Source organism: Ahaetulla prasina, chromosome 1 (genome assembly GCF_028640845.1).
Source record: "Ahaetulla prasina isolate Xishuangbanna chromosome 1, ASM2864084v1, whole genome shotgun sequence".
Lineage (NCBI taxonomy): Eukaryota > Metazoa > Chordata > Lepidosauria > Squamata > Colubridae > Ahaetulla > Ahaetulla prasina.
Window position 1 is genome coordinate 188613609 of NC_080539.1, and position 12395 is coordinate 188626003.

The following is a 12395-nucleotide window of genomic DNA, read 5'->3' on the forward strand; positions in this document are numbered from 1 at the left end:
TAATAATTATATTATAATTATGAAGTAATTATTTCATAATTTCATAATTATAACTATTTATAATTATATTAATTATAATTATAATTATGAAGTAATTATTTCATAATTATTTCAGAATTATAATTATTTATGATTATAATTATTTATAATTATAATTATTTATGATTATAATTATGAAGTAATTATTTCATAATTATCTCAGAAGCAGTGGTGGGATGGATCTTGAGTCTTTAAGTTTATTGTTAACAAAATTATAAAAGGCACGATTGGAATTTGTAGAAGGTTCTCTTTTGCTTGGTGTGGTAATTTGTGCATTCAGTTTTAATTTGGTTGCATATATTTCTGTAGTGCATTTTGAAATTTGCAACATAGCCTTTTGTTTCTTCTCCAGAGGATATTTTTTTGATTGAAGCTTTTTATTGATAATTATAATTATTAATGAATTAATTAATATTAATTATTATAATTATATAATTATATATTAATATATAATTATATATAATTATATATAATTATATATAATTATATATAATTATATATAATTATATATAATTATATATAATTATATATAATTATATATAATTATATATTTATTTTTTAAAGTCCAGTGTTCTGTTCATTCATTCATTCATCTCTATCTAACAGAAATGAGTTTAAATTATTTCATAATTTCATAATTATTTCACAATTATAATTATTTATAATTATATAATTATATAATTAATATTAATTACTATATAATTATAATTATAGTATTAATTAGTTATTTATTAATTTTATTATTAATTAATTATTAATTAATTAATTATAATTATAATAATTATATTATAATTATATAATTAATAATTAATTATAATTATTAATTAATAATTAATTAACTAATAATTAATTAATTAATAATTATATAATTATATAATTTATAATTATTTATAATTATAATTATAATTATAATTATTTATAATTATGAAATAATTATTTCATAATTATAATTATTTATAATTATATAATTATATAATTAATATTAATTATTATATAATTAATAATAATTAATAATTATAACTATAATTATTATTAATTAATTAATTATTTTTAATTATTTATTTAGTTATTAATTATTAATTACAATTAATTAAAATTATAATTATATAATTATAGTTATATAATTAAGTATTAATTATAATTATATAATAAATATCATATAATTATATTATATATGGGAACTGGTTGTTAAGGCTTTATCAAAAATTATACTTAGGGGTTCTGCTATATTAATGGAAAGTTTTTTTAAGAAGTATGCACATAGTCCATTGGGTCCAATAGTTAGCGATGGTTTTAAGTTATGAAGAGCTTTTCCAACATTATCTTCTGTGAAATCTATATGAGTTAAGTCATCATAATCATTGCTGGTACGTTTGTGGAATGTCGGATGTGTGTTATCGGAGTTAACAAAAACTGAGCCAAAGAAAATGTTGAAGAGGTTTGCTTTAACTTTTTCGTCATTGCAATCTTTGTTGTTAGAATCTTTTAGTGGTGGGATGGATCTTGAGTCTTTAAGTTTATTGTTAACAAAATTATAAAAGGCACGATTGGAATTTGTGCGCAGAAGGTTCTCTTTTTGCTTGGTGTGGTAATTTGTGCATTCAGTTTTAATTTGGTTGCATATATTTCTGTAGTGCATTTTGAAATTTGCAACATAGCCTTTTTTGTTTCTTCTCCAGAGGGATATTTTTTTTTGATTGAAGCTTTTTTATTGATATGGGTAGTTTGCTTTTCCTGATCATGGTAGTCATTTGTGGTACATATAGTTTAATGTCTCTATTGATCGCAAGTAGGAAGACTCTATAATGGTCTTCAGCGGTTATGCAGGTTGCAAATAGATTTTGCCAGTCCAGAAATGAAAGATCGTTGTTTATAAGGTCGTAATTGGCTTTTTTGAAGTTGTAGTTGGGAATACTGTTGTTATGACGATTTAAGTATGGACGTATGTTGAGACGAAAATCAATCATGCAGTGGTCACTGTTGGAAAAAGGTTCTTTAATTTGTAGTCCGTAAATTGAATTTGGGTTGTTATAGAAGATGAGATCAAGGCAGTTGTTGAGTCTTGTATTATTGGTTACAAGTTGTTGGTTTTTAACAGCGTTGTATAGTGTAGTATGGATTGGGTCAGTTGAACATTCATTAGTTATCCAGTAGATTTAGGTCACCCAGGAAGATGAGAGGATATGGGCAAGAGGTAGCCCATGTTAGCATTGAGGTTAGCATATTTGCATGGTTAATGTCATAGTCAGGGGCTCTGTAGCATAGTAAGAATCGAAGAGTAGTGTTAAGGAATAGGTCGCATACAATAGTTTCAGGAAGAGAATTTTCTGTTTCCTTTTCAAATCTGAGCTCTGTGTGAAAAGTTAGATTTTCTGACTAAATTGAGACCTTTGCCATTTCAGATTTATAGCTTACTGTAACTTCTCACGGAAAGCTCAGATCTGAAAATCAAGCGTGATTTGGGGTTTCCAGACTGCGGGGAACATGAATCTGTGTTTCCTTTGCAAATCTTAGCTCTGTGAGAAAAGTGAGGTTTTCTGGCTGAATTGAGCCTTTCCGCTATATCAGAGATATCGCTTGCTGAAACTTCTCAGGGAAAGCTCAGATCTGAAATTCAAGTGTGATTTGGGGTTTCGAGACCCTGGAAAACATGAATCTGTGTTTCCTTTGCAAATCTGAGCTCTGTGTGAAAAGTGAGATTTTCTGGCTGAATTGAATCTTTCAGCCATTTCAGGGATATAGCTTTCCCTGAAATGTCTGTGAAAACCTAACTTTTCACACAGAGCTCAGATTTGCTCCGGAAACACATATTCCTGTTTCCCAGAGTCAGGAAAATCAACCCCTGCAGCAGGGGTGAAATCTAAAAATTTTCCTTACCAGTTCTGTGGGCGTGGCTTAATTGGTGGGCGTGGCTTGGTAGTCAGAGGACTGGGTGGGCGTGGCCAATAACAATTTATTTATTTATTTTTTTATTATTATTTAAATTTATATACCGCCCTATCTCCCAAAGGACTCAGGGCGGTTCACAGGCATATAAAACATCGATACATAAAATTAAAATAATCTTTAAAAAACTTATTCCAATGCCCTATCATTAAAAATAGAAATATAAATATTAAAATCAATTAAAACCCCTATAGAATTTAAAATCTAAGCCAGTCCTGCACAGATGAATAAATGTGTCTTGAGCTCGCGACGGAAGGTACGAAGGTCCGGAAGTTGACGGAGTCCTGGGGGGAGCTCGTTCCAGAGGGCGGGAGCCCCCACAGAGAAGGCCCTTCCCCTGGGCGTCGCCAGACGACACTGCCTAGCTGACGGCACCCTGAGGAGTCCCTCCCTGTGAGAGCGCATAAATAATAAAAATAAGAAACAAAGTATAAAAAACAGTAAGAGGTACCAAAAACTAACTTTCACACTTTACACACACACAACACAACTGACTCGCATACAATGTAAAAGCAGCTGCACTTCACACTTCACACAGCCACAAAACCTCAAAAACCAACTTTCACACTTTACACACACAACACAACTCACACACACACACACTCACACACACAAACACACACAAAATGCCACATACAGCTTTCTGAGATTTTGTGTGTTTGTGTAGTTAGAGTGAAACACTACAGAAACACACCAAATCTCAGAAAGCTGCACAAATATTTTATTTTATTATTTTATTTTATTTTATGTGGACTTCAATTCCCAGAGTTCGTCAGCCAGCAAAGCCAACCAGCATTTCCACAAAGGAAATAGATTAGCTAAGCAATTGATTCTGTCTGGGCTGAAAGTGAAATTGCTTTCGGGCTGCAAAAAAAGCCATGCGTTCATCAATAATCAGTTAAGTGCCTTAGAATCTCTACTCCATGTTTCTACAAGTAAGAGTACAAGTAAGGTTCTGCTGATGAGGAACTCAGGTGAGATCGCCAGAGGAGACTTTAATTTTTTAAAAAAAGTTTAAAGGCTCTGCCGATATCAGCTGAGGGGCGGGCTCCTCAAAGGTTTTTTTTTACTTTTAAAAGCATGTTTCGGCTGAAGCAAAGCTGGCTTTTAAAAGTAAAAAAACCCTCTGCTGATGGTGTGGCTCAGCAGAGGCAGAGGGGCAGGGCCAGGGATTTTTGCTACCGGTCCTCTGAACCAGCAGCCGCCATCACTACCGGATTGCGCAAGCTGGTCCGAACTGGGAGCATTTCACCCCTGCCCTGCGGTGTTCATGCAATTGATAAATGAAGTGCTCCATGAACACCTGTTTAACGGGGTTCTGGTTTATCTTGCTGACATCCTTATCTACTTGGAGATTCACGAACATGTGAAACTAGTAACAGCAGTGCTCAAAAAACTGTTGGCTGCAGAACTATATGCGAAACTGTCCAAATGTGAATTTCATCAAACAAAAATTGACTATTTGGGATATCGTATATCTCCTGAGGGATTGGAAATGGATCCAGGGAAGGTCCGAGCCGTGCTGAAATGGGCACCTCCGCGCGCCCGCAAACAATTGCAGAGTTTCTTGGGATTTGCTAATTTCTATCGCCAGTTCATCCCCTCATTTGCAAAGATTGCCCTGACAATCACCAATCTCTTGAAAACAAAAGGAAATGAAAAGTTTGTCATATCTGGACTAACTTGTCAAAAAAATAGTGGATCCTGGAAAGAAGTGGTTTTCCTGCTTCTCCAGGCCAGAGACAACATGAATATGTTTGTTTTTCACATTCAATGTCTGCCTTAAAATTGAAGCTTTTTGGCTGAGTGGGAAATCAGCATTTGCTATAATAGGCCTCCTAAGAATTACAAGAAAGGCCTTGGACTAACTGCTCAGACAGAGTGTATCCTGGAAATGTGGTTTTCCTGATTCTGCGGGCCCATGGGCATCCCCTAAACTTTGCTGAAGATGTTACCTAGCCTGATAAGAAAACATTCAGAAACCAATCCACAAGCTTGGAGAACGAACCTTCACCCTCATAAGATGAATGCCTTACCAAAGATGCTTTTTCTGTTTCAGACATTACCAATACTTGCAACTGATATTCCATTTAAACAATGGCAGATGGATATTTCCAAGTTTATATGGCAAGGGGAAAAAATCAAGAATTAGATATAAACTATTGCAAGATGCTAAGGAAAGAGGGGTGTTTGGTTTTACCAGATTGGAAACTGTATTTTGGTGCTTGTTGTTTGGTCTTGCTAAAAGAGTTGGTGAACTTCTTATTTTTAAGAGGCTACTTGATTTAGAAGGTCATTAAGGTTATAAGGGTTAGCTATTTATGGTATGACAAATGTAAAGTAAATGTTGATTTTAACAACCATTTTGTTAGTTTTACCATTCTAAGAGTTTGGAATAAATATAAAACAAGGTTTTTTGTAAAGATGCCTCTCTGGATGTTCCCCCAGGAAGCCTTTTTCAGAAAAGCAATTTGGAAAGTGAACTGTATGATTCGGGGGAAAGGAATTTTGGATATGTTATGCTTTAACAATACATGGATGAAAGTTTAACATTTACATTAAATTACAATTTAAAAGAAAATTTATATAAGATGATGTATCGCTGGTATTTAACACCAGACAAGTTATCTAGAATGTATAAAGGTATTTCAAATGAATGTTGGAAAAATAAATATAGAGAAAGGACATTTTATCATTTATGGTAGACATGTGTTAAAACAAAGAAATATTGGAATAGAATTCATATTCTAACACAAAGTTCTTAAAATTAATATAAAGATAAAATCAGAAATTTTTCTTTTGGGTTTAATGGAAAAAGACCTGGGGAAAAAAGTTGGAACTTTGATGCTATACATGTTGAATGCAGCAAGACTACTTTATGCACAATAATGGAAGGATTCACAATAGATACAAAGATGCAATAAGTTTTAATATTAGTTGTTTATATAAAATATTTCCCCCCAAATAACTATGCAAACAATGTTCATACAAAAATAGACAATTTATTAATTTTATAGAAAAAAATAAAATCCAAATGATATCCAAATGTATCCTGTACATTTTACTGATAGATAAAATTGGACTCTTGTAACAATATATAATCCTAAAGAGTAGAAAATAAAAGGAAATTTCAGATATTATATTAAACTTCAAATGTCTTATAATAATATGTAATTTAAGTGGCAACTTTAGGATGAAAACATCTATGATAATATATTTGATCCAATTTTTTTTACTATTCCTTTTCTAAAACTACAGATTTATAGTTTAAGCAAAGTGAACATGTATTCTACTTTGATAATATTTAACTTGAGATATATATTTAAACAAACGTTTGGAAATAGTTGGAAATGTGGAATCCATCTTAATTAAGGACAATTTAATTAATATAACATAACTCAAAAGAAGTGTTTAAATCAAGAAAATACTTACTGATTTTGCAGTAATGATTATTTCAGTTATTTAAAACTTATTTCCAATCAAAATTTAGAGAATCATATGGTTAAAATGTATTACAACATATGGTAGAATTTTAAATATTGCAACAAGCATACTTTCCCAACTATTAGTACTGTCTTCTATATTTATTAATCAACCCCTCCCCTTCAATATGCACATATTAAATTACCTTTCTGTTCCACATCGTATACTTATACTTCTGGTCCATAAAGTATACTTAACCCATGAGAAATATAACTTCACTAGCAAAGAAATGATAGATTTCCAAATGGAAACATGAATTTTCTTAAATCAATTCATTAACAAATATAGTTTCAAAAAACAAAAAAACATTCAGTTTATATTTATATTCATCAATTCATCAGAGAGACAGTAGACAGATGTCAAACTCTCTTCAAGATAGGTTGTCTCAGGTATCTTTCAAATGTAAAACTGAGTTGTGAAAAGGGAAATACTTACTTTTGAATTCTGCTATTTTTAAATGGTAATTATAAACTTACAGGACTTCACATGGTTGAGGATCTTAGAAAAAGTATTCTCAGAACAAGCATTACCATGCTAAATTGAGGTGCTGTATTTTTTCTTAAGATGTGTGCATTTACATTCCTTCCCAAATCTAAGATGGCATTAGATGAAGTTAGTGTCCTAGAAACCATATAATTTGGTTGCCCAGCAAATTTTCCATTATTTGTGACTTTTTTGTTTGTAAAAGACATTTTAAAACTATATAGGAACAGCAAAATCCACAATCCCAAGCATAAATGTATGCAATTTCCATAATTCTTTTGGAATGACTTAATATGAGAATATGAGAGAAAGAGGGCGAAAGAGAGAGAAGTAGGGTGTAAATGTACATTGCAAATGTATATTACCTTATAAATGTAACCAATATGTTCAGATCAATATCTTGTTTTCTCTAGGTTACAAGATGTCTTAAACAAAAGTAAACTGCATTTTTATCTTGAACTGTAAGAATTTTATTACAAATTTTCTTATGGGGTCAACTTCTTACTTTTTGTTCCTTACGATACCACAAAGGTATACGGTGTTTTTCCTGAACCTGCAAGAATTCCAATACAAATTTTCCAAGGATTCTAAGATAATCACAGCTGCAATCTTCTCAAATCCCATACTCTGTATAAAGAAAAATGTCTTATAGAACAAAAAGCTACAAATTAGGGGTATTGATATTAAAGTAGCAGAAAAACCAACCACAACAGATTAAATACAGTAAATATTTTGCACTTTAAAAACTACAACTAGTATTTTTCAAGAAAACCATTCACAATTGTTCAAATACTTGAAGTTGTATTAGCTATTGTATTGTAATTTTATTTGCAAACAATATAATAGGTTCAGCCTTCCACTGTTCACCTTCTTGAGTTGATAATATGAACCATCTTCTGAATTTTTTCATTGTTTTTTAAAACATTAGCTCTCTTAGTATAAATCTTGTCTTCTTCATCTTTGATCAGTTGATCCAACTCAGTAAGTTCTATTTTTAAGGGTTCCACAACACTATCTGTGATTCTGAAAAAGATAAAAACAGCAAACTATACATTGTAAAACTAATGTAAATCTGTTCTGGATACTGTATATAATTGCATTTGATTCAAGGGTAAGAAAATGAGCTCACAGCAGTATATACGGGTAGTCCTCCATTTACAACTGTTTGAGGACTGTTCAAAATTACAAAGGCATTGAAGAAACGAAGTGATGACCTCTGCCTGAACTTCTGATCATGACAATGCCCTGTGGTCATGTAATCAAAATTCAGGCGCTTGGCAGCGCATCCATCCTTATGACTGCAGGAGTGCTGCAACTCCCCCTCTGTGAACCATGAGGCTTGAACAACTAGGCTCTGGTACCTGGAAATCTTCCACATATCAGGACACCTTGCTGGCTCTGCCCAGCAATGCACGGGCTGTACCTCCCCTTACTCCCAGGAAACCTGTTCCGCCCCCTCCCACTCCTGGAATACCTCAAGCAGCTAGACTAGCTGTATGAAATCCTTCTGCCTCCCTCCAACTCCAAGAAGACTTCATCCCTTCCCCTCCCAAAGGGCTTCAGCTAACTAGCTTCTCCTGCCATCCCCTCACCACTCCCAAAAAGCCTGGCCTCCCACCCCACCTACTTTGCCTCAACACATCCAAGGTCCACATCCTTCCCTTGCAGATGCTCATAAGAACACCCACCACCTGTTGCAGGGCTGAGTTAGAGAGCTAGTGAAGGCAATTTTCTTAAGGCTAGAGAGGCAATATTTATAAAGGCTGGCTAAGAACAAGAATGGGTAGTTGGAAAGGGAGAAGGCAGTGCTGGGCCTAGCTGGCCAAGGGCTTCTGTCCATGTCCGGTTTCTTCATGCCAGTGGGCACTGGGGCTCCCAAGACTTCTCTCCCACCTCCAAAGCACCATGTACAGTTGTTTAACAACTGCAATGATTGTGATCATTGAGTATGATCAGCATGGGTGTCTCATTTAATTACCATGATTTACAACCAAAATTCTAGGCACAATTGTGATTGTAAGAGGAGAATTAACTGTAATAAAGTTATTTTGAGATTTTACTGAGCTGGAAGTAAAGGAGAAAAGAAAGTCATACAGACTGAACTAAAACAAGAGTTTAAGCAAGTATTCTTAAGTATTTTCCACTAGATTGTAAAATGAAGGCGATTCATCTTACAAAGCTGATGGACAAATGCATCAATAATGTTTTGTCTTATACTATTTATGTCATAACAAAGGTCAGCAACAAGTAACAATATAATAAAGAATAACCCAGGTATTCTTCATGCTTCATATGTTTAGTTCTTTTCAGTTAATTCTCAGTATCAAATAGTTTGTATGATAATTAGATGTGTGTACGTGTGCACATATATATGAACATACACACACAGTATGTCTGCTTGATTTTGGAAGTCTGCCTGGACAAATCCATTTAGTTTTCTTGGCAGCATTTGCTGAGAGTGAGTGACTGGCATAATTCAGCTAGCATCATGCCTAAGGCAGGACTAGAACTCAACAATATCCTGGTATCTGGCCTTGTGCCTTTATCCACAACAGAAAACTGGCTCGATTAATTCAACAGTATGTTGGATGATAGACTATCAATACTTAAATGTAGTACTTATTTTATCATCCCTTCCTTTACAGAATTAAACACTAACATTTTGCTGCAAGAAAACAACTACATCTGTCATTAATAATAAAGTAACAGGAATATTGTAGAGAGTATCTCTTCAACTTTAAGTGGAAATTGCAGATAAGGCTAGAAGGCTATCTGGCTCAAACTGCAGGTAGGCCTGGGATGGTAGAGCACTACTGCATTTATTAATCTTTGCCTGCTGCAAAGTTGAATTGTGAGAGGCAAGCAGTTTACTTATGTTCAACCTGGCACTGTGCTTTCTTCCTAGAAACATAAGAACCCACATGTTTGTGCTTATTACTATAGAATGACCTGGTAGCTTGAGAGAGAATTTTCTTTCCCACATACCCATGAAGTTTTTAAGGTTACTATGTCTTTGCCCTCAGTGTTTTGCTACAAAAGTCTTAGAACTCTTCTAGTCTGCCCTCTTTCTCAGTTTTGCATATCCAGTCAAAGAAACACATCCAGTTCAGATTTGTCTTGTAGATAAAACCCTATGACTCTTTGGATTAAACTCATCTTTTATTGCAATTGTTTTTAAAAGATTCTTACCCTTGTTCCTTCTGCAGGGTTTCTTCAAGTTCTTTATTTTCATTCTGCCATGTCTGAAGCTCATTTTTCATGGCATCTACATCTTCTTGAATATAGTCCATTATTTTACCAAGAGGGAGAGCACTCAGACAAAGAGCCTGAATAGAGCCACGAAATTTCTCTATTTCTTTAGCTGCTAAATCTTTTTCTTTTCTCTTTGCTGCTTCTGATAAAAGTGGCTTCTCCTAAGAGTTTTTAAAAAGTTCAGATATCAATCAATGGGAAAAATAAATAAAAATATGTTTTAGAAGCATCAGTGAAACAGTGCTCATTTCATAAGGAGACAAGGAATATAAATCAAGTAAATAATATCAAATGCAGAGATATGATATTTCATTTCATTTCATTTCATTTATTTGATTTTTATACCGCCCTTCTCCCGAAGGACTCAGGGCGGTGTACAGGCAAATAAAAACAGACAAGACAATAATCTATAAAATGCAAAATTAAAAAACTTATTATAATGTGCCTAAAATTTTAAAATATATAGAAATTAAAACCCCATTTAAAATTAATAATAAAACTATACAATCCATAAAATTTAAGCCAGCCCCGCGCGAATAAAAAGATGCGTCTTCAGTTCGCGGCGAAAGGTCCGAAGGTCAGGTATTTGGCGTAAACCCGGGGGAAGTTCGTTCCAGAGTGTGGGAGCCCCCACAGAAGGACCTTCCTGGGGCCGCCAACCGACATTGCTTGCGGACGGCACCTGAGAAGTCCTCTGTGTGAGAGCGTGCGGGTGGGTGGGAGGCATATGGTAACAGTAGGCGGTCCCGTAAGTACCCAGGCCCTAAGCCATGGGCGCTTTAAAGGTCATAACCAAAACCAAGTGCAGCGACAGGCAGCCAGTGCAGTCTGCGCGGGAGGGTGTTACGTGGGAGGTACGAGATCCTCCTCTATCACCGCGCAGCTGCATTCTGGACTAGCTGAAGCCTTGGTGCACCTTAAGGGAGCCCCATGTAGAGAGCATTACAATAATCCAAGCGAGAGGTAACGAGTGCATGAGTGACTGTGCACAAGGCATCTCGATCAAGGAAGGGGCGCAACTGCCGAACCAGGCGGACCTGGTGGAAGGCCCCCCTGGAGACGGCCGTCAAATGGTCTTCAAACGACAGCCGATCATCCAGGAGGACACCTAAGTTGCGCACCCTATCCTTTGGGGCCAATAACTCGCCTCCAATAGTCAGCTGCAGCTGCAGCTGACTGAATCGAGATGCCGGCATCCACAGCCACTCCGTCTTGGAGGGATTGAGCTTGAGCCTGTTTCTCCCCATCCAGACCCGTACGGCTTCCAAGCACCGGGACAACACTTCGACAACTTCATTGGGGTGACCTGGGGTGGAGAAGTACAGCTGAGTGTCATCAGCGTACTGATGGTACTTCACCCCAAAGCCACTGATGATCTCACCCAACGGCTTCATGTAGATGTTGAACAGAAGGGGCGAGAGAATCGACCCCTGCGGCACCCCACAAGTGAGGGCCCTCGCGGTGACCTCTGCCCCCTGTCAACACCGTCTGCGACCGGTCGGAGAGATAGGAGGAGAACCACCGATAAACGGTGCCTCACTCCCAATCCCCAGCCGGCGCAGCAAGATACCATGGTCGATGGTATCAAAAGCCGCTGAGAGGTCTAATAGGACCAGGGCAGAGGAATAACCCCTGTCCCTGGCCCTCCAGAGATCATCCACCAATGCGACCAAAGCTGTCTCCGTGCTGTAACCAGGTCGGAAGCCGGACTGGAACGGGTCTAGATAGACGGATTCTTCCAGGTATTGGGGTAGCTGATGCGCCACAGCACTCTCTACAACCTTCGCAACAAAGCGAAGGTTGGAGACTGGCCGATAGTTTCCCAAAATAGCCGGGTCCAAAGAGGGCTTCTTAAGGAGGGGTCTCACCACCGCCTCTTTCAAGGCGGCAGGGAAAACCCCTTCCAACAAAGAAGCATTTATAATCCTCTGGAGCCAGCCTCGTGTCACCTCCTGAGTAGCCAGCACCAGCCAGGAAGGACACGGATCCAATAAACATGTAGTGGCGCGGAGCTTCCCCAACAACCTGTCCACGTCCTCGGGAGCCACAGGGTCAAACCCATCCCAAACAGGCTCAACAAGACGTGCCTCCTCTCCCTCGCTTGGATCATCCCAATTTCGGTCCAGACCATCCCGGAGCTGAGCGATTTTGTCGTATAGATAACCACTAACCTCCCCGGCACGCCCCTGTAA

At 36.3% G+C, this 12395-nt stretch overlaps 1 protein-coding gene across 3 annotated transcripts in view; it reads right to left on the minus strand.

Moving 5' to 3' along the window:
* Window positions 1-5967: 5967 nt before the first annotated feature.
* Window positions 5968-12395, minus strand: part of TRAF3IP1 (TRAF3 interacting protein 1) — a 243132-nt gene continuing 236704 nt past the window's right edge. Inside the window, exons 14-15 of one of the 3 annotated variants that reach the window (XM_058185485.1) lie at window positions 10141-10364; window positions 5968-7974 (exon numbers count right to left, since the gene is read on the minus strand). In XM_058185485.1, coding sequence (XP_058041468.1) covers window positions 7815-7974; window positions 10141-10364 — 384 coding nt within the window. In that variant the 3' untranslated portion in view covers window positions 5968-7814. The remainder of the gene's footprint in view (window positions 7975-10140; window positions 10365-12395) is intronic. The other 2 variants (XM_058185495.1, XM_058185504.1) reach the window with 2 other exon arrangements.